We start from the raw sequence: 18,830 nt of genomic DNA on the forward strand, positions 1-18,830 counted from the left end.
CAGAGAGTGCATTCCTACCACATCCCCATCCAATCCACCCACCTGGACTGTCCACGACAGATGGAACTGGGAGAACTACCATGGATTATTGTTAAGCTTAACCAGGTAGTGACTTCAAATGTAGCTGCTACACTAGACGGAACTTCATCATTTGAGCAAATTAATACATGTCCTGGTACCTGGTATGCAGCCACAGATCTGGTACATGCCTTTTTCTCCATCTCTGTCAATAAACCCACTAGATAAATAGGACTGTTTTAGATATAAAGTTCCATCTAGTTTGCCAATTTGTTCCAAAATATACTTTCCTATGCATTTGCCATTTTATTTCCTAATATTTCAGATTTGACTTCTTCAATAATCATTACAAGTTCATGTGTTCTAAGCCTTCTTATTCATATTATACTGATAAAGAAAAAGTTTCAGTTAAGTAACTTGCAAAAAAACCTGAGTTTGAATCCTGATAGCTCCATCTTTAGAATCCTATCCATATACTTTTAATATCACTATATGTTGGGCAGATAAAATGTATTATGCTCACTTTGTTAAAGATAACAGGAGGAGGCTGTCACCCAGGTGATATTAATGTGTGTTTGGGTGGGCTAAAGGCAGGCAGAATCCTTTAGCCTGGGGCTTGGTTTTGGGATTAAGCCTTTCCTACCCTTTTTGATGTAGGGCGGTACAATCCTATCATGCCTCAGAGGCTGACTTTGTATTAGAGACTTCCCTGTTTTGTATATTGGATTAAGGGTTTGGATTTCTACACTATAAAATGGGGACGGAATGAGAGTTTGGGCTCTTGGTTCCTGAGGTTAGCATGAGAGAGCAGAGAGAATAGAGCCAGCAGCGGGAGGAGGCCACGTGGAGGAGGCCAGGAGAAGCAGCCAAGATGGCGGAGTGCTGAGTGAGATGCCAGTTTGTGTAGAGTTTGTATCTGGGATAAGGAAGATGTTGGTCAAATAAGTTTGTAAACATGATATATATGTTTGCTCGCTTGTGACTTATATTGGGTGTGGGGGACAGGCTATAAGCAGGCCAGGTTGTTGTAGCCTGAGGTTTGGTTTTGGGACTAAGCTTTCCCCCACACCCTTGACTGATTGTATGATCTGGGTGGTGCACTCTCATGAGGAATCCAATTATGCCTTGGATAAGTGACTTTGTATCGGAGACTTCCTTGTTTGTATATTGGATTAAGGGATTTTGGTTTTCTACACTATAAAGTGGGACAGACCAGGAGCTCAGACACACAGTTCCTGCTATCATAATTGCAGGGGCTCCCCTGATCCCTTGCCCTTCATGGGAAGAGCTGGTTTTCTGCTTTTCCCTTGTCTTCTTTTGTGGTTTGCCTGTCTTGGTGAGACACCAATAAATAGGATGGTCCCCCATCCTCTGACTCCGCCATTTCTTTATCGTCTGCCCGAATCCAATGGGAACCTGCATGTGAATGGTCACGATGGCGGCTCCTGGCCTTACAGAAGAAGATGGGGAACAGAGGTGAATAAGTCTGGTGAGCTAGAAACCTTTGATTCTAGGAAACTCGGATAAGTCAGTAGCTTTGTGAGCACTGAATGTGACTGGGTTTTGGAGCCCAGTGTGTATTTTTACTTGCCCGCCGGGTGCAAAGCTAGAATTAAAGACTATGGCCCACCAGTTTTTGGCTCCACTGTTTCTTTGCCGACTGTCCGAATCCAATGCGAACCTGCATGGGCCAGGCAGCTCTGATGCTGGCCATGGCCCTGCCTGCTGGCTTTACACTATATTACCTCCAAAATCCAGAAAATCAATCTGAACTCTTATATACTGCTTGTGAAAGTATAAATTGGAAAAACAATTTGAGAGACCAAATTTTCTTATTATCATTAAGGATGAAGATGCTCAAAATTTAACGAGGTGGAAATCCAGCAAGTCTATTTAGATAGAAACCAACAGATATTCCTTGTCCTCTCTCCTAAATTAACCATTTTTCTGAGTGTACTGGTCATTCCCAGCAGCATACAAGCATGCAGTAAAACCTTCCATAGGGTTGTGTACAGCTGTCTCCAATTCCTCCCTTTCTATTCTCGACTCAAGTTCTCAAAAATGCTTTCACTTTCAAAAATTCACTAAAACGGCTTTTTGTTGAAGATCAGCAATGACTTCCATACTGTCAAATCCAAAAGTAAATTCTCAGTCCACATCTAACCTGACTCATCCTCATGACCAATCATTCCCATTTTCTTCACTAGCTCCTGTTTCTCAACCTATCTCACTAGATATTCATTTTCAGTCTCTTTAGCTGATTCCTCCTTATCTTCCTGACCCCTAAGGCTGAGATGCTCCAGGGCTGAACCTTCAGATTGTCTTTTCTGATCTCAATTATAACTGTAACTTTAAATATTATCTCTTTGCTAATGATTCCCAGTACTATTTTCTCTAACCCAAATGCCCTCCCAAACCCCACACTCAACTTCCCCCCTTCATATTTAAGGGGCATCTCAGTTTAATATTTACTCCATCTAAAAGCTAACTCTTGTTTTCCACTACAACCACCACCACTGCAAACTACTTTCCCCAGTTTTCTTATGCTAATTAATGGCAACTATCTTAGAGCCAAGTAGGAAGAACCTTCAAAGTTATCTTAGTTGCTTTTTTTAACATCTCATGTCTAAAGCAACAACAAATTGTATCATCTCTTTCTTCAAAACATTACCGGAATCTGACAATTCTTTCTCATCCCTTCTGCTGCCACCTTAACCCAAGACGTCACATTTGTGAGGAGAAAGCAACGCTCTTAGTCATTTGCCATTTTTGTAGGTAAAGACTAGTTACACCACCCCTTTGATAGATTATGTGCTCTAAAATCTGGGACAAGGAGTAGCAACTGGTTGCTTTATCCTATATATGCTTTAGACTTTCATGAAAAGAGATTTATAAAAAGTAGTAAGAGAGAATCTTGAAGTATCTTTATCATCCGGTCTGTCACAGCAGGCAGGACAGCAGCTAGGCATTCAGAGAGGTGACCATCACCAAGAAAGCCTGGTGCATATTCAGTGGTGCATCTCCTACAAAGCATCTTGAGGACCAGACAGACTCTATGCAGAGTCCACTGAAAGAGCCTTTTATCATCTGCCATAGTTGGCATCTCAACACTTAGAAAACCCATAAGATATTTTTTTTCCACTACCAAAGAAAGTGACTGTGAGACCTTGCACAAATTCCTTAGATAAGCTGATCTTGGAAAAGTCACTAGACAGACTGAAATATATAATAATGAAGAAAACTGACAGGACCATAATGAGTAGTTCTCTTAGAAGTAAAATTATTTTATTTTACTTATTTTTATTTTCCCAGAGAGACAGGGAGACAGGAACACTAAGCTGTTCCTATATATACCCTGACCAGGGATCGAAACAGCCAACTCTGTGCTGCAGGGCGACACTCCAACCTACTGAACTATCAGCCAGGGCAGGAGTAAAATTATTTTAGACAGTAGGGTTTTTTGTTTTTAAGTCTCAAACTCAAAATTCCTAAAGAATGTCTGAGGCAGGTTTCTCCCAAGGTGTTAACATGAAGGGCCTCTCATAAAATATCCTTTGTACCAATGCTACAAAGATAAAATGCAGGGTTAAGAAGATCACTATCAAGAATTAGCATGACATTGTGATCAATAAAAATGTGATAAGGGCACTATCTATAGTGTTAGTTTTACCATATTTTTATATGGCCTTGAACAAGAAAGCATTAAGAATTCTATAGCTGTAAAATTACATGACTATGATTTATTTACTGAGTACATACTATTTCTCAGACACTGAGATAGTTGCTGTGAGGGATACAAATAATTACAAATAGATTATTATTTTTATTTTAAAATTGAAATAAATGGCAGGTCACTTAAATATTCCTATACCTTCATCAGGCACCACGGAAATGCCCTAAGAGAGCAAATTAAGTATGTACCTTTCAATGCTGTAGTCTTTTCTTTTTCATCTGGACCTCCCTGCTGGATTTGTGCCATGCTTATCCAAATTGGGCACAAAATTAAAGAGCTCAAGGAAATAGACATCAATCTTCAGAAGACAGTCTAGAATGAATGAAAGCAATAAATTAAGCTCTACTCAATCCTACCTACTCCATGAGAACTTTCTTGATCCTCCCAGTTGGGATTAATCTCTCTATCCTGGCTTCCCACTGTACTTTGTTGATGTCTATGCAACTATTCATCAAAGCCTGCCTTGCACTGTAGTTATTTATGTATTTGTCTGGGTCAGCTAACAGATGACAAGCACCAGAATAGCGGGATCAGGTTTTTTCATCTTTTTATCTCTCATGTCACCAAACACAATACCTTACAGTTAATACAGATACCTAATGTTGCTGAATTATATATAGCTAAACTTACTATTTAGGTTTAGTTCTTTATTAAATTAAAAATATATCTCCAAGTACTTTCAAAAATTTTAAATTTCCTTTAAGTAAACTATAAGTCTATGCCTTTTATAAAGTCAAAATGTCTTCTGGAAAATACAGTCAGAAAAATACATAAATACAAAAAGTAGCTATAACTTACCCCTAACATAATTTAAAACACAACTTTAAAGGAAAAAATTAGCCATTTAAAAAATAAAACTATGGAAACCACCAAAGTATATTTTGATAAATGACTGGATAAATTAGATGTGGTACATATATACAATGGAATACTACTCAGCAACAACAAAAAAAAAGATGAAATACAGCCATTTGCGGCAACATGGATAATCTTGAGAATATTATGCTAAGCAAAGTCAGTCAGTCAGAAGTCTAAGAACCATATGTGGGATACAAAACTGAAACCCACAGACACAGACAATAGTGTGGCGCTTTCCTGAGGATGGTGGGAGGTGGTAAAGGGTAAAGGGGACCAAACGTATGGTGACAGAAGATGATTTGACTTTGGGTGGTGGGCACACAATGCAATATACAGATCATGTATCATAGAAATGTGCACTTGAAACCTATATAGTCTTATTAACCAATGTTACACCAATAAATTTAAATTTAAAAAATAAACTATGTTACATTCAATGTCTGGAAACCATATTCTATAAATGGCAGTCCAGTAAACAATGATAATATAAATTTATGATTTATCAAAGTCTAATTCTGTGATTAAACTATAAATAGATGGTTTTTTCCCAGGGTTCCCATGAACAGTAAAGAAAAAAAAAAAAAAGGCCCCACCATTCCTAAATTAAAGGGAAAAAAAAAGCCCTGGACGGTTGGCTCAGCGGTAGAGCGTCGGCCTAGCGTGCGGAGGACTCGGGTTCGATTCCCGGCCAGGACACACAGGAGAAGCGCCCATTTGCTTCTCCACCCCTCCGCTGCGCTTTCCTCTCTGTCTCTCTCTTCCCCTCCCGCAGCCAAGGCTCCATTGGAGCAAAGATGGCCCGGGCGCTGGGGATGGCTCTGTGGCCTCTGCCTCAGGCGCTAGAGTGGCTCTGGTCGCAACATGGCGACGCCCAGGATGGGCAGAGCATCGCCCCCTGGTGGGCAGAGCATTGCCCCATGGTGGGCGTGCCGGGTGGATCCCGGTGGGGCGCATGCGGGAGTCTGTCTGACTGTCTCTCTCTGTTTCCAGCTTCAGAAAAACGCAAAAAAAAAAAAAAGAAAGCTGCACATTTGTGCACATTTCACCAAATTATACAAATTCAAGAGAAATGTTCATAACAAGATTCCACACAGTGTTCCTTGCTAGCAATTCCACAACTAAATTAACTATATACAGGGACTTTTTGCACTTTTACTGTATCACTCTGCCAATTCAGTATTCTAAATACAGTATAGACTGTTCGGTTATTTTTAATTAGCCTCAATATGCCTGGTTTCTAAACAAAACAATGTATACAATTATTTCATGTGACTGAACAAAAGTTAAATGATAAAATATTTTTTAGTACTAGAGTCATTTTCAAGATTCTTATCTTAAAGCCCTGGGGACCTAATGTACTGCATGGTGACTAGAGTTAACAATTCGGTACCCTGTATTGTATACTTGAAAGTTGCTAAGAGTAGATCTTAGGTTTTCTCACCACACACGTGTGCACATACACACACACACACACACACACACATATACACGCGCGCACACATAAAGGTAACTATGTAAGATGAGGAATGTGTTAACTAACCTTATTGTGGGAATCATTTTGAAATACATAGTACATCAAATCAGCATAATGCTATTATGTCAATTATATCTCAATAGGGCTTTTAAAAAGCTTTAACACTCTACAGTGTTAAATAACACATTGCCCCTGTAGACTCTGACCTCCATGAGGACAGATATCATGTCTCTCCCTAGCACAATGTCTGCCATACTTGGAGCTCAACAGATATTTGTCAAATTTACAAATAAATGAGCAAAAGATAGAAGGAGGTAAAAGATTCACTTTTTTAAGTGAGAGGAGGGGAGATAGAGACAGACTTCCACATGCAACCCTACCTGGATCCACCTGGCAACCCTATCTGGGGCCAACACTCGGACCAACTGAGCCACTGGCTCTGAGGGGGAAGAGAGAGAGGGGAAAAGGAAAACAAGAGAAGCAGATGGTTATTTCTCATATATGCCCTGACCAGGGATCAAACCCAGGACTTCCACATGCTGGGCCGATGCTCTATCCACTGAACCAACCAGCCAGCCAGGGCCAAGAAGTCACATTTTAAAGAATCATTTTCGCCCTGGCCGGTTGGCTCAGCGGTAGAGCGTCGGCCTAGCGTGCGGAGGACCCGGGTTCGATTCCCGGCCAGGACACACAGGAGAAGCGCCCATTTGCTTCTCCACCCCTCTGCCGCGCTTTCCTCTCTGTCTCTCTCTTCCCCTCCCGCAGCCAAGGCTCCATTGGAGCAAAGATGGCCCGGGCGCTGGGCATGGCTCTGTGGCCTCTGCCTCAGGCGCTAGAGTGGCTCTGGTCGCAATATGGCGACGCCCAGGATGGGCAGAGCATCGCCCCCTGGGGGGCAGAGCACCGCCCCTGGTGGGCGTGCCGGGTGGATCCCGGTCGGGCGCATGCGGGAGTCTGTCTGACTGTCTCTCCCTGTTTCCAGCTTCAGAAAAATGAAAAAAAAAAAAAAAAAAAAGAATCATTTTCAAGATGCCCAAGATTAAATATCAATTAACAATCATAATATTATTCCATAGGAGAAAGCTAAAAATACACATTGCAATTCACTGAAGTGATGATATATAAGTTAGAAGACTATTATTTACTATCTGAAACCCTAAACCAGGGGTCCCCAAACTACGGCCCCCTGAGGCTATTTATCTGGCCCCCACTGCACTTCCAGAAGGGGCACCTCTTTCATTGGTGGTCAGTGAGAGGAGCATAGTTCCCATTGAAATACTGGTCAGTTTGTTGATTTAAATTTACTCATTCTTTATTTTAAATATTGTATTTGTTCCCGTTTTGTTTTTTTACTTTAAAATAAGATATGTGCAATGTGCACAGGGATTTGTTCATATTTTTTTTTATAGTCTGGCCCTCCAACAGTCTGAGGGACAGTGAACTGGCCCCCTGTGTAAAAAGTTTGGGGACCCCTGCCCTAAACCTTATAGCAGCAGATGCAAAGCAGGTATGTATGAAGCAAAAGCCATTTGTTAGTTGCTCTTTTATTCAGTTAGATTTTCACCCTCTCCAGTTATATTCCACAGCTGTGGCACAGCCGGTGAAACTAAATCAGAAACATTATAAATTCTCAATTTAGCTTTCCTAATAAAAACTCAAGAGTTATAACCTACATGACCACCGATAAAACACTAGTGAAAATGCAGCCAGCAAGCTGTTTGATACACTTGATATATATTAATATGTGCACTCAACATAGTTTATTTAGTATTATCTGATGGAGGTTAGGTTATAGGGAATAAAGTGGTGGAAGGATTTTACTGATATGAATTGGGACACAGTGACATGTTGTATACTTCATGATAACCACTGCTGTTTAAATATGGTTTCCTAGAAATGGTTACAGTATAAACTGATTCAAAACATCTCAGTTTGTGATTTCATTCTGTGAACTACACAAAGCAATTATCATATCTTCTTCACTTCTATGATTCCAACAGAAAATCCAGTATGTATAAATAAAGCTGTAAATAACTTGTCATGTGTAATCTTTATCTAGTCAGCATTTCAAAACACGAAAACAGTATTTCTTATTGCCTTGTTTGCTCAAAATATGGCCTGAGCACTTATAGAATGTACAGAGAGATACAGAGAATCCTTAGTTTTAGGTCTGTTTTTAGGCAAGTAAAATGGGAACTAGATATAAATGACTTTTGCAACTGAGGTCTTTCTACTTCACATTATAAATGCAATGATGAACACACAAAAAGTTCCTCATCAGCAAAGGTTAGGTCATAATAATCATAGGTTTATATATTATTACAGTTATAGTTCTATATCTAAAACTATATATTTTGGAATGTGTGTATACAGACATATGGGCACTGGGCAGAGGCTGAAGAATGATGGCATCAGGCTGGAACATATCTGGAAGATAAGGGCTTTGGTGCATAGAAAACGGTGGCTTCTAAAACTATACTTTCAGAGATCATTTCTATAGTTTGTTACTAGAGAAGTTTCTCTGATCGTGAGTACCCGAAACCACGAGGAGGAGTTGCAGTGTTCTCTCCTGAGCATGAGACCGGCTCTTGGTGTTGGTTGTGCAACTGCCTTTTGCCACTGATGATCGTTCTTCTCTTCCTTTGGGAGAGTAGGAGGGAGAGAACGCAGTCTAAGTGGTTTAAAAAAAAAAAAAAGGAAAGGAAAGGAAACGGTGGCTTCTATAGAGAATTTAACTTATGTTTGGATGGAGATTTGGCTCAGACTAGGAACACCTGGTACCAATCCAAGCATATTTAAAATAATTCCTTAGTTTCCCAAGCAAGGTAATAAAGTAGGTTTGAAATGAGAAAATCACTTTTTTTCTATCTCAATTCTACCATCAAGTAGGTGAGTGACTTGAGAAACTCCCAACTTCTCAAACCTAAGTAATGGGAATAACAAAAACAAATACAATTCCCTCTTATAGGGCAATTATAAAGATTATATGAAAGTATATACATAAAAATATTGTGAAAGCCATAAGTTCCTTTATAAAACTTATAATTCACATAAATCAAAACTAATCGGGTTCCACCTGACCAGGTGATAGCGCAGTAGATAGAGCATCGAACTGGGACATTGGGGGACCCGGGTTTGAGACCCTGAGGTCGCCAGCTTGAGCGTGGGCTCATCTGGTTTGAGCACAGCTCACCAGCTTGAGCCCAAGGTCACTGGTTCACCCACTGACGAGCAAGGGGTCACTCAGTCTGCTGTAGGCACATATGAGAAAGCAATCAATGAACAACTAAGGAGCCAAAACGAAGAATTGATGTTTCTCATCTCTCTCCCTTCCTGTCTGTCTGTCCCTATCTGTCCCTCTCTCTGACTCTCTCTGTCACCACAAAAAAAACAACAAAACAAAACAAAACTAATTGGGTTCCAATTAATTTGTGCTCAAACTCTAAGAAGGATATCCAAGACAGTCCAATTTATAGGAATGAGAAACTCTTGATGTGCATCATTTGAATTAATTTTATGAACAAATAATAAAGTCCCACAATAAAGACCTGTTGTGTTGACAGGTTTCCAAGACTATAATGAAGATAAGCATAATAGAATTTAAATTAATTTTGATATAACTTGTTTATTCTTTTACACTCATTAAAATGTCTATCTAGAAAAAGTTCAAACATGAAAGTTCCACCTTTATTTATAGTAAATTTGTGTCCAAAGAACATTGTTCTAACTATCTCCTAAATGTACATGTTGGTCACAAAGTCACCAAGTCTTTTTTTATACCCATAACCTTATTGGGTCATCACCACAACTGGGAGGGGTAGGCATAGTTGACACACCTAGATTTTACAGAGACGCTGCATCCTGGGCTGTGACAGCTAAGTAAACCTGCTAAGGCAATCCAGATGGTAAGGGGTGGTTGGGATTCTAACTTTGGTCTTCTGACACTTTGTTACAAGTTCCTTCTACTCTACCACTCTGGTGGAGGCAAATTACTCAACTTAACTAGAAAAACAATTTCTTCATTCTATAGTAGGTTTTTACTCTCATGTACTAATTTAATATTATCAGAAAGTATTAAAATTTGGAGTCTGAGCAATATATACATAAAAGCTATCAACCAAAATTGTTCTATTTGGTTTGCTATTCAGAATTCAGACTGATAAAGAGTTCTACCCTTCAACTTTGCATGGGGTATTGGGGGCACAATGCAGTGGGTAGAGGGTGTTATACTGAGTGGGAAACTTGAAACCATGTCAACACAATAAATTAAAAATAATTTTTTTTAAAAAAAGCTACCACCTATCATTCCTCACGATACTTTGATAAATGAAGCATCTAAAAGAAACAGTCAAAAGTTAAGGAATATCAAATACAACGATTTTAGAATACCTGCAAGACAATGCTAAAAATGAAGGTAAGAAATGAAACAAGGGCTAAGATCATTCTTAAGACAATTCTCAGTTTTGAAACACCACCCCAAGAAACAATAATTTAAGCAGTCTTTTATGAAGTTTTGATACATGGCGTAGAAAGAGCAGAGCTAAGGCTAAGGAAAAAATAATTCTCTAAAAGAACATACACTCAAAATTTTAGAAAAACATATAGTAGCCTCTATTTATGGGTCAAATATAAATGTTATATAGGCTACTTAAGATGCTCTAATTCTATGGTAAACATAAATTAAACACAATTAATATTATAAATGTACATAACTCCAGGCCAAATTGAAGTAGAAACTACCTTCTTAGATTTCAAAGTATCCAATACCATAAAACAGCAGTAAGAACAAATTCACAGAGCCTGCATCCAATTTTCTCATTCCGTAAATATGCTTACTAGCAACTCTTCCAAGCAATGTGAACTCAAGGTCTAACCTAGATTTTAAAATATAACATGCATGTGGGAGACACTCAAGTGAACTCTCCAGATGCTCCTTCAAGGAGACTTGCTGCTCAGCTTTAGGGAGTGCAGTCAGCAAACCGGCTCCAGCTGTTGACCACATTCGAGTCCATCTCCAGTGCAGAGTTGCCTCACTCAATGCCACACCTTTCTAATCAGAGTTGCCTCACTCACTATCATACCTTTCTGGGGTTGACCCTCACTCACTAAGCCAAGTGGAAAGATGAAGGGTCAGCCGTTTCAGCCTGACACAGGACAACTCTGACAGGCAATACTGCCTCCAGTGCTCACTGCCAGGTTGGCTGAGGTTGTCAGGCCTGAAATAAGTTCGTCTTCTCCCTCTGACCAATCCTGTTGTTCTCCTTCTTTTCACAAGTGTCAATCTCTGATAAATATCATCCACTCCAAATTTTGTCTCAGCAACTGCTTCTAAAAAATCCAAGTTATGACAATGTACTTTTCTAAATTTTTTTCCCTTAAAGTTAACCAAAAAAAAAAAAAATCCTTCTGATGTTAAGAAATAAGATGTAGACAAAATACATAAAGAATTCTGGGGAGAGAGAAGATGGCAGTGGAGTAGGCGGATGCACAGACACCCAGCTCTCAACACCAAACTGGAATACAAATCAATTTAAGAAAAATCAGCATGAAAAACCAACACTGAACTGCAAGAACAGCTCTCAAAAACCAAGGAGCAAAGAGGAAGCCACAATAATCCTGGTAAGGAGTGCCTGAATCTCCTCTGCTTACAGGAACGGAAGGAGGGGGGTGAGGCTGAGAGCCCAGAGAGGATTTCACAGAGGAAAAAGAGCAGAAACTACTGCTCACAGCCACTTACCTGGCGACCAGGGAGCAAGGTGGGTTGAAAAGACCAGCTTATCTCCCAAGTGGAAAAGACAGGGAGAGGGACAGACTGTGAGGGGCTAAGGTATGCAAGAAACAAAATAAAAAAGCTGACTCATTCGTGCTGGAGGCGGCCATAGCTGGGGGAGGGACTGAACCTTTCACAAAACAGAGCTGAAGTGCTTCCGGATCAGAGATCTCCGGACATCTATCCAGCTCCAATCAGCACAAGAAGACACAGCTGAAAACAAGAAGTGGGGAGGAGGGGCAGTAACTCAGGTCTCCATGGAGATCTGAGATACACCTCCCCCTACTGAAGCTGAGAGAAAAAACCCTGCCCCCAGTGAGATTAGTTGGAGGAAGAGACCTTCAGCGTCTCAGGTTACACCCACAGCATTCCTGGATACAGTTTCAAGGAAGCCCCCTGCTGAGATCAGTTAACAAGACTATCACCTGTTAAGAAAACAAACAAATCAAGACTTCAAAGCTGCCCAAATCCGAAAGTGGATTACAAATAATAGCTGATACCAACCCACGAAGACCTAAAAATAACACAACTGAAAACTGGAGGCAGACAACACCAAGCCTAGACTCAATCAACTCTACAAATAAAAAAAAAAGGAGAAGAAGATGAGAAAACAAAGGAGTGCAATCCAAATGAAACCACAAGAGACACTTTCGAGAGATGAACTGAGTGATATGGAAATAATCAAACTTCCAGATGCGGAGTTCAAAATAATGATTGTAAGGATGCTTAGGGATCTTAGAACAACAATGGAGGGGGAGTTTGAAAACCTAAATAAAGAAATAGCAAGTATAAAAAAGAATCAGTTGGAGACTACAAATACAATATCAGAAATAAAGACCACAATGGAAGGAATTAAAAACAGGATAGATAGAGCAGAGGATCGAATCAGCGAGTTAGAAGACAACTGGAATGAAGGCATGAAAGCACAGAAGAAAAGAGAAAAAAGACTCAAAAAGTCAGAGGAAACTCTTAGAGAGCTCTGTGACAACATGAAGAGAAATAACATCCGCATCATAGGGGTTCCTGAAGAAGAAGAAAAAGAACAAGGGATAGAGACTTTGTTCAATCATATCATAGCTGAAAACTTCCCTAAATTAATGCAAGAAAAACTCTCACAAATCCAAGAAGCACAGAGGACTCCATTAAAGAGAAACCCAAAGAAACCTACACCAAGACACATCATAATTAAAATACCAAAGCTAAGCGATAAAGAGAAAATATTAAAAGCTGCAAGAGAAAAAAAAGTTATCACCTACAAAGGAGCCCCCATAAGGACGACATCTGACTTCTCAACAGAAACACTTGAGGCCAGAAGGGAATGGCAAGAAATATTCAAAGTAATGCAGAACAAGAACCTACAACCAAGACTACTTTATCCAGCAAGGCTATCGTTTAAAATTGAAGGAGAAATAAACAGCTTCCCAGACAAAAAACAACTCAAGGAATTCATTACAACCAAACCAATGCTGCAGGAAATATTAAGGGGCCTGGTGTAAACAGATAAAGTGGGAAAAGAATACAGAAAAAAAAAAAAGAAAAAGGAATACACCTTTAAAGAAGAAAATGGCAATAAACAACTACATATCAATAATAACCTTAAATGTAAATGGATTAAATGATCCAATCAAAAGACATAGGGTAGCTGCATGGATAAGAAAACAGGACCCATACATATGTTGTCTACAAGAGACACACCTTAGAACAAAAGACACACACAGAATGAAGGTAAAAGGATGGAAAAAAATGTTTCATGCAAACGGAAATGAAAAAAAAGCTGGGGTAGCAATACTTATATCAGACAAATTGGACTTTAAAACAAAGGATATAGTAAGAGATAAAGAAGGCCACTACATAATGATAAAGGGAGTAATCCAACAGGAAGATATAACTATTATAAATATCTATGCACCTAATATAGGAGCACCCAAATATATAAAACAGACTTTGATGGATTTAAAGGGCGAGATCAACAGCAATACTATAATAGTAGGGGATTTCAATACCCCACTAACATCACTAGATAGATCCTCAAGAAAGAAAATTAACAAAGAAACAGCAGACTTATTGGAAACACTAGATCAACTCGATTTAATAGATATCTTCAGAACCTTTCACCCTAAAGCAGCAGAATATACATTCTTTTCAAATGCTCATGGTACATTCTCTAGGATAGACCACATGTTAGGGCACAAAAGTGCTCTCAACAAATTTAAGAAGACTGAAATCATATCAAGCACTTTCTCCGATCACAACGGCATGAAACTAGAAATGAATCACACGAATAGCCTCAGCAATCTTAAAAAAGAAGAATAAAGTGGGAGGTATCACACTTCCTGATATCAAGTTATACTACAAGGCCATTGTACTCAAAACAGCCTGGTACTGGCATAAGAACAGGCATATAGATCAATGGAATAGAACAGAGAACCCAGAAATAAACCCACAGTTCTATGGACAACTGATATTTGACAAAGGAGGTAAGGAAATACAATGGAGTAAAGACAGCCTCTTTAACAAATGGTGTTGGGAAAATTGAACAGCTACCTGCAAAAAAATGAAACTAGATCACCAGCTTACACCACTCACAAAAATAAACTCAAAATGGATAAAAGACTTGAATGTAGGCCGTGAAACCATAAGCATCTTAGAAGAAAACATAGGCAGTAAGCTCTCCGACATCTCTCGGAGCAATATATTTGCTGATTTATCTCCACGGAGAAGTGAAATAAAAGACAGGATAAACAAATGGGACTATATCAAACTAAAAAGCTTTTGCACAGCTAAAGACAACAAGAACAGAATAAAAAGACAAACTACACAATGGGAGAACATATTTGACAATACGTCTGATAAGGGGTTAATAACCAAAATTTATAAAGAACTTGTAAAACTCAACACCAGGAAGACAAACAACCCAATCCAAAAATGGGCAAAAGAGATGAATAGACACTTCTCCAAAGAGGACATACAGATGGCCAATAGGCATATGAAAAAATACTCAACATCACTAATCATTAGAGAAATGCAAATTAAAACCACAATGAGATATCACCTTACACCAGTCAGAATGGCGCTTATCAACAAAACAACACAGAATAAGTGCTGGCGAGGATGTGGAGAAAAGGGGACCCTCCTGCACTGCTGGTGGGAATGCAGACTGGTGCAGCCACTGTGGAAAACAGTATGGAGATTCCTCAAAAAACTGAAAATCGAACCGCCTTTTGACCCAGCTATCCCACTTTTAGGAATATACCCCAAGGACACCATAGAACGGCTCGAAAAGGAGAAATGCACCCGCATGTTTGTGGCAGCATTGTTCACAATAGCGAAGATCTGGAAACAGCCCAAGTGTCCGTCAGAGGACGAGTGGATTAAAAAACTTTGGTACATATATACTATGGAATACTACTCAGCCATAAGAAATGATGACATCGGATCATTTACAATAACATGGATGGACCTTGATAACATTATACGGAGTGAAATAAGTAAATCAGAAAAAAAACTGAGATGAATCCATACATAGAAGGGACATAAAAATGAGACTCAGAGACATGAACAAGAATGTGATGGCAACAGGGGCGGGGGGGGGGGGGGGGGGGGGGGGGGGGAGGGGGTGAAGAAGGAGAGAGGGGTTAGGGGAGGGGAGGGGCACAAAGAAAACCAGATAGAAGGTGACAGAAGACAATTTAACTTTGCGGGAGGGGTATACAGCACAATCAAATGTCAAAATAATCTAGAGATATTTTCTCTCAACATATGTACCCTGATTTATCAATGTCACTGCATTAAATTTAATAAAAAAATATTAATATTAAAAAAAAAAGAATTCTGACAACTCAACTATAAACATACAAATAACCTAATTTAAAAATAGACAAAGGATATGAGTACACATTTCTTCAAAGAAGATATACAAATGTGCAAAGATGAACATATATACATATATATATGTGTATATGTATAATATGTATGTATATACATATATGTATATGTTCAATATAATTAATCACTAGGAAAATGCAAATCAAAGACAATAAGATACTACTTCATACCCTATGCCCACACTATAGCATGCTATAAACAAGAAAGACAATAAGTGTTGGTGAGAAATTGGAAACCTCATACATTGTTAATGGGAGCATAAACTGGTATAGCTGGTGTAAAAAACAGTTTAGCAGGTCCTCAAAATGTTACACAAAGATTTCCACCATGACCCAGCAATTCTACTTCTAGATATAACACCAGAGAAATGAAAAAAACATGTCCACACCAAAACTTATATACAAATGTTCATAATTGCCAAAAAGTAGAAACAGCTTAAATGTTTATCAAGTAATGACAGGATAAACAAAATGTAGTATATCCATACAACAGAATGTTATTCATTATTTAGAAAAGAATGAAGCATTGATACATGCTACAACATGAATGTCCTTAAAAATATTATGCTAAGTGAAAAAAGCCAGCAACAAAAGATCATATATTGTATAATTCCATTTACATTAAATGGCCAAAAGAAGTAAATTCACAAAAACAAAAAGTAGATTAATGTTTTGGGAGTTGGTGGGGATGGGAAATGAGAAATGTCTGCTAATGGGTGCATGGATTCTTTCTGAGGTGACGATTCTAGTAGTCGTAAAGAGACAGGTTTGCGATTAGTGTCCCTCTGTGTATAAAATGGCTTTCTCGCCATTTCTTCTTCTCTATAGCTATAATGCTAAAGGTCAAGGTACATTCTCAAAATGGGGGGGGGGGGGGGGCTTGACTGTCTCGCTCACTCCTCTCTTTTCCTTCCAGGATATAGGTGTGATAAGTAGACTTCAGGCAGACTCACTTTAAAAAACTTCTCGTTTCAGGCCTATTACTAGTTTTCCCTTGATTTACAGCTGTCATACCACCAGGCTGTCCAAGGAAGGGCCCATGGTCTGAATTTTGCATTGTTTGTACAATATCGAGAATATAGCTTTGTGCTAATTGAAAGCTAACATTTTATCTAATTTCTGACACTAATGGCCTTAAACAAAGTGAAGGATTTGAAATTTGATGGAACAGAGCGCCTTACTGTTGGCTATGTGAAGGGAATTCTTCAGCCCACACCCACCTGTGACACCTGGGATCAGATCTGGAACTTCCAAGCCAAGCCTGATGATCTACTTATTTCTACTTATCCTAAAGCAGTATACTCCTAATGTCTATGCATCTTCATCTTCCATGCGGAATAGGAACAACATGGGCTCAGGAGATAGTGGACTTAATACACAATGAAGGTGATGTTGACAAAAGTCAGCGAGCACCTTCTCATGTGAGGCTTCCTTTCATCAAATGAATAATCCCATCCATAGGATCTGGTTTGGAAAAAGCTAATGCAATGCCCTCACCACGAACCCTGAAAACGCACCTTCCCATCCACTTGCTGCCTCCATCTTTTTTAGAGAAAAATTGTAAGATAATCTATGTAGCAAGAAATCCCAAGGACAATATGGTGTCTTATTACCATTTCCAAAGGATGAATAAAGCACTGCCTGCTCCAGGAACCTGGGAAGAGTATTTTGAGTTTTCTGGATGGGAAAGTGTGCTGGGGTTCTTGGTATGACCACGTGAACGGATGGTGGGAAGCCAAAGGCCAACACCGCATTCTCCACCTCTTCTATGAGGACCTGAAGATGAATCCAAAGCATGAAACTCAGAAACTGGGAGAATTTATTGGAAAGAACATAGATGATAACGTTCTAGATAAAATTATCCATCATACGTCATTTGATGTTATGAAGCAAAATCCAATGGCAAACTATTCATCGATTCCTACTGAAATCATGAACCACTCTATTTCTCCATTTATGAGAAAAGGGGCAGTTGGAGACTAGAAGAATCACTTTACTGTGGCTCAGAATGAGAGATTCGATGAAAACTATAAGAAGAAAATGGCTAATGCCAGTCTAACTTCACACTTCCAATTCCAGTAAGAAAGGAAAAAAAAAAGTGTTTTAGGCCTGACCTGTGGTGGTGCAGTGGATAAAGCGTCAACCTGGAAACGCTGAGGTAGCCGGTTCAAAACCCTGGGCTTGCCTGGTCAAGGCACATATGGGAGTTGATGCTTCCTGCTCCTCCCCCCTTCTCTCTCTCTCTCACTCTATCTCCCCTCTCTATAATGAATAAATAAAATCTTAAAAAAACAGTGTTTTAGTTTATTACCCAATACAATGGGTAATAATCAATAAAAGTTTCAGTACCCAGGGAAAAAAAAACAAACTTCTCGTTTCAAATGTCCCTACCATCCCTCTCACCAAAGCCAGGTTGGCAACCATCTAGACCTGCTCTATCTAGACCAGCGGTTCTCAACTTGTGGGTCGCCTAAAGCCATCGGAAAATACATAATGCATATCAGATATTTACATTCCAAATCATAACTGTAGCAAAATTACAGTTAAGAAGTAGCCACCAAAATTATTTTTTGGTTTGGGGTCACCGCAACATGAGGAATTGTATTGCGGGGTCACGGCATTAGAAAGCTTGAGAACCACTGATCTAGACACTAGGGGCAAACATATTATTTCATACAGATACAAGGTGAACATTATATATAAAGTTTTGTAAATCAAAGAAACTCTACAAGGGAGCTCCCATAAGACTGCCTGCTGATTTCTCAACAGAAACTTTGCAGACCAGAAGGGACTGGCAAGAAATATCCAAAGTGATAAAAAGCGAGGATCTACAACCAAGATTACTCTAGCAAAGTTATTATTTAGAATCAAAGGACAGATAAAGCACTTCCCAGGCAATAAAAAGTTAAGGAGTTCATCATTACCAAACCAGCATTACATGAAATGTTAAAGGGTCATCTTTCAGAAAAGACAAAAAATATGAATAAAATGGCAATAACTACATACTGATCAACAATTGAATCTAATAAAATTAACTAATAGAACAGAAACAGACTCATAGATATAGAAAAGATTTTGACAGTTGCCAGATGG

General features: G+C 39.2%; 1 protein-coding gene, 1 non-coding gene and 1 pseudogene across 5 annotated transcripts in view; 2 read left to right on the top strand and 1 right to left on the bottom strand.

The window, feature by feature from the left end:
* ARB2A (ARB2 cotranscriptional regulator A) overlaps positions 1 to 18,830 on the bottom strand; it is a 497,335-nt gene that overhangs the window by 457,323 nt on the left and 21,182 nt on the right. Inside the window, exon 2 of one of the 4 annotated variants that reach the window (XM_066273820.1) lies at positions 8,619 to 8,723. The exons of 1 other annotated variant lie outside the window; for it this stretch is intronic. Coding sequence is in view for 1 of the 3 variants with exons in the window: in XM_066273817.1 (XP_066129914.1) it covers positions 3,940 to 4,045 (106 nt within the window). In the remaining 2 variants the exon portion in view is untranslated. Of the gene's footprint in view, positions 1 to 3,939; positions 4,064 to 8,618; positions 8,724 to 17,350; positions 17,484 to 18,830 lie in introns of those variants that run through there. 2 more of the 4 variants (XM_066273817.1, XM_066273819.1) reach the window with 2 other exon arrangements.
* Positions 8,553 to 8,763, top strand: LOC136336833 (small nucleolar RNA U3). Its single transcript, XR_010731614.1, has one exon. It is a non-coding gene; the product is annotated as a small nucleolar RNA U3 (small nucleolar RNA).
* On the top strand, positions 16,866 to 17,819 carry LOC136334057 (sulfotransferase 1C4-like; annotated as a pseudogene).

The sequence above is a fragment of the Saccopteryx bilineata genome, chromosome 4 (genome assembly GCF_036850765.1).
Source record: "Saccopteryx bilineata isolate mSacBil1 chromosome 4, mSacBil1_pri_phased_curated, whole genome shotgun sequence".
NCBI lineage: Eukaryota > Metazoa > Chordata > Mammalia > Chiroptera > Emballonuridae > Saccopteryx > Saccopteryx bilineata.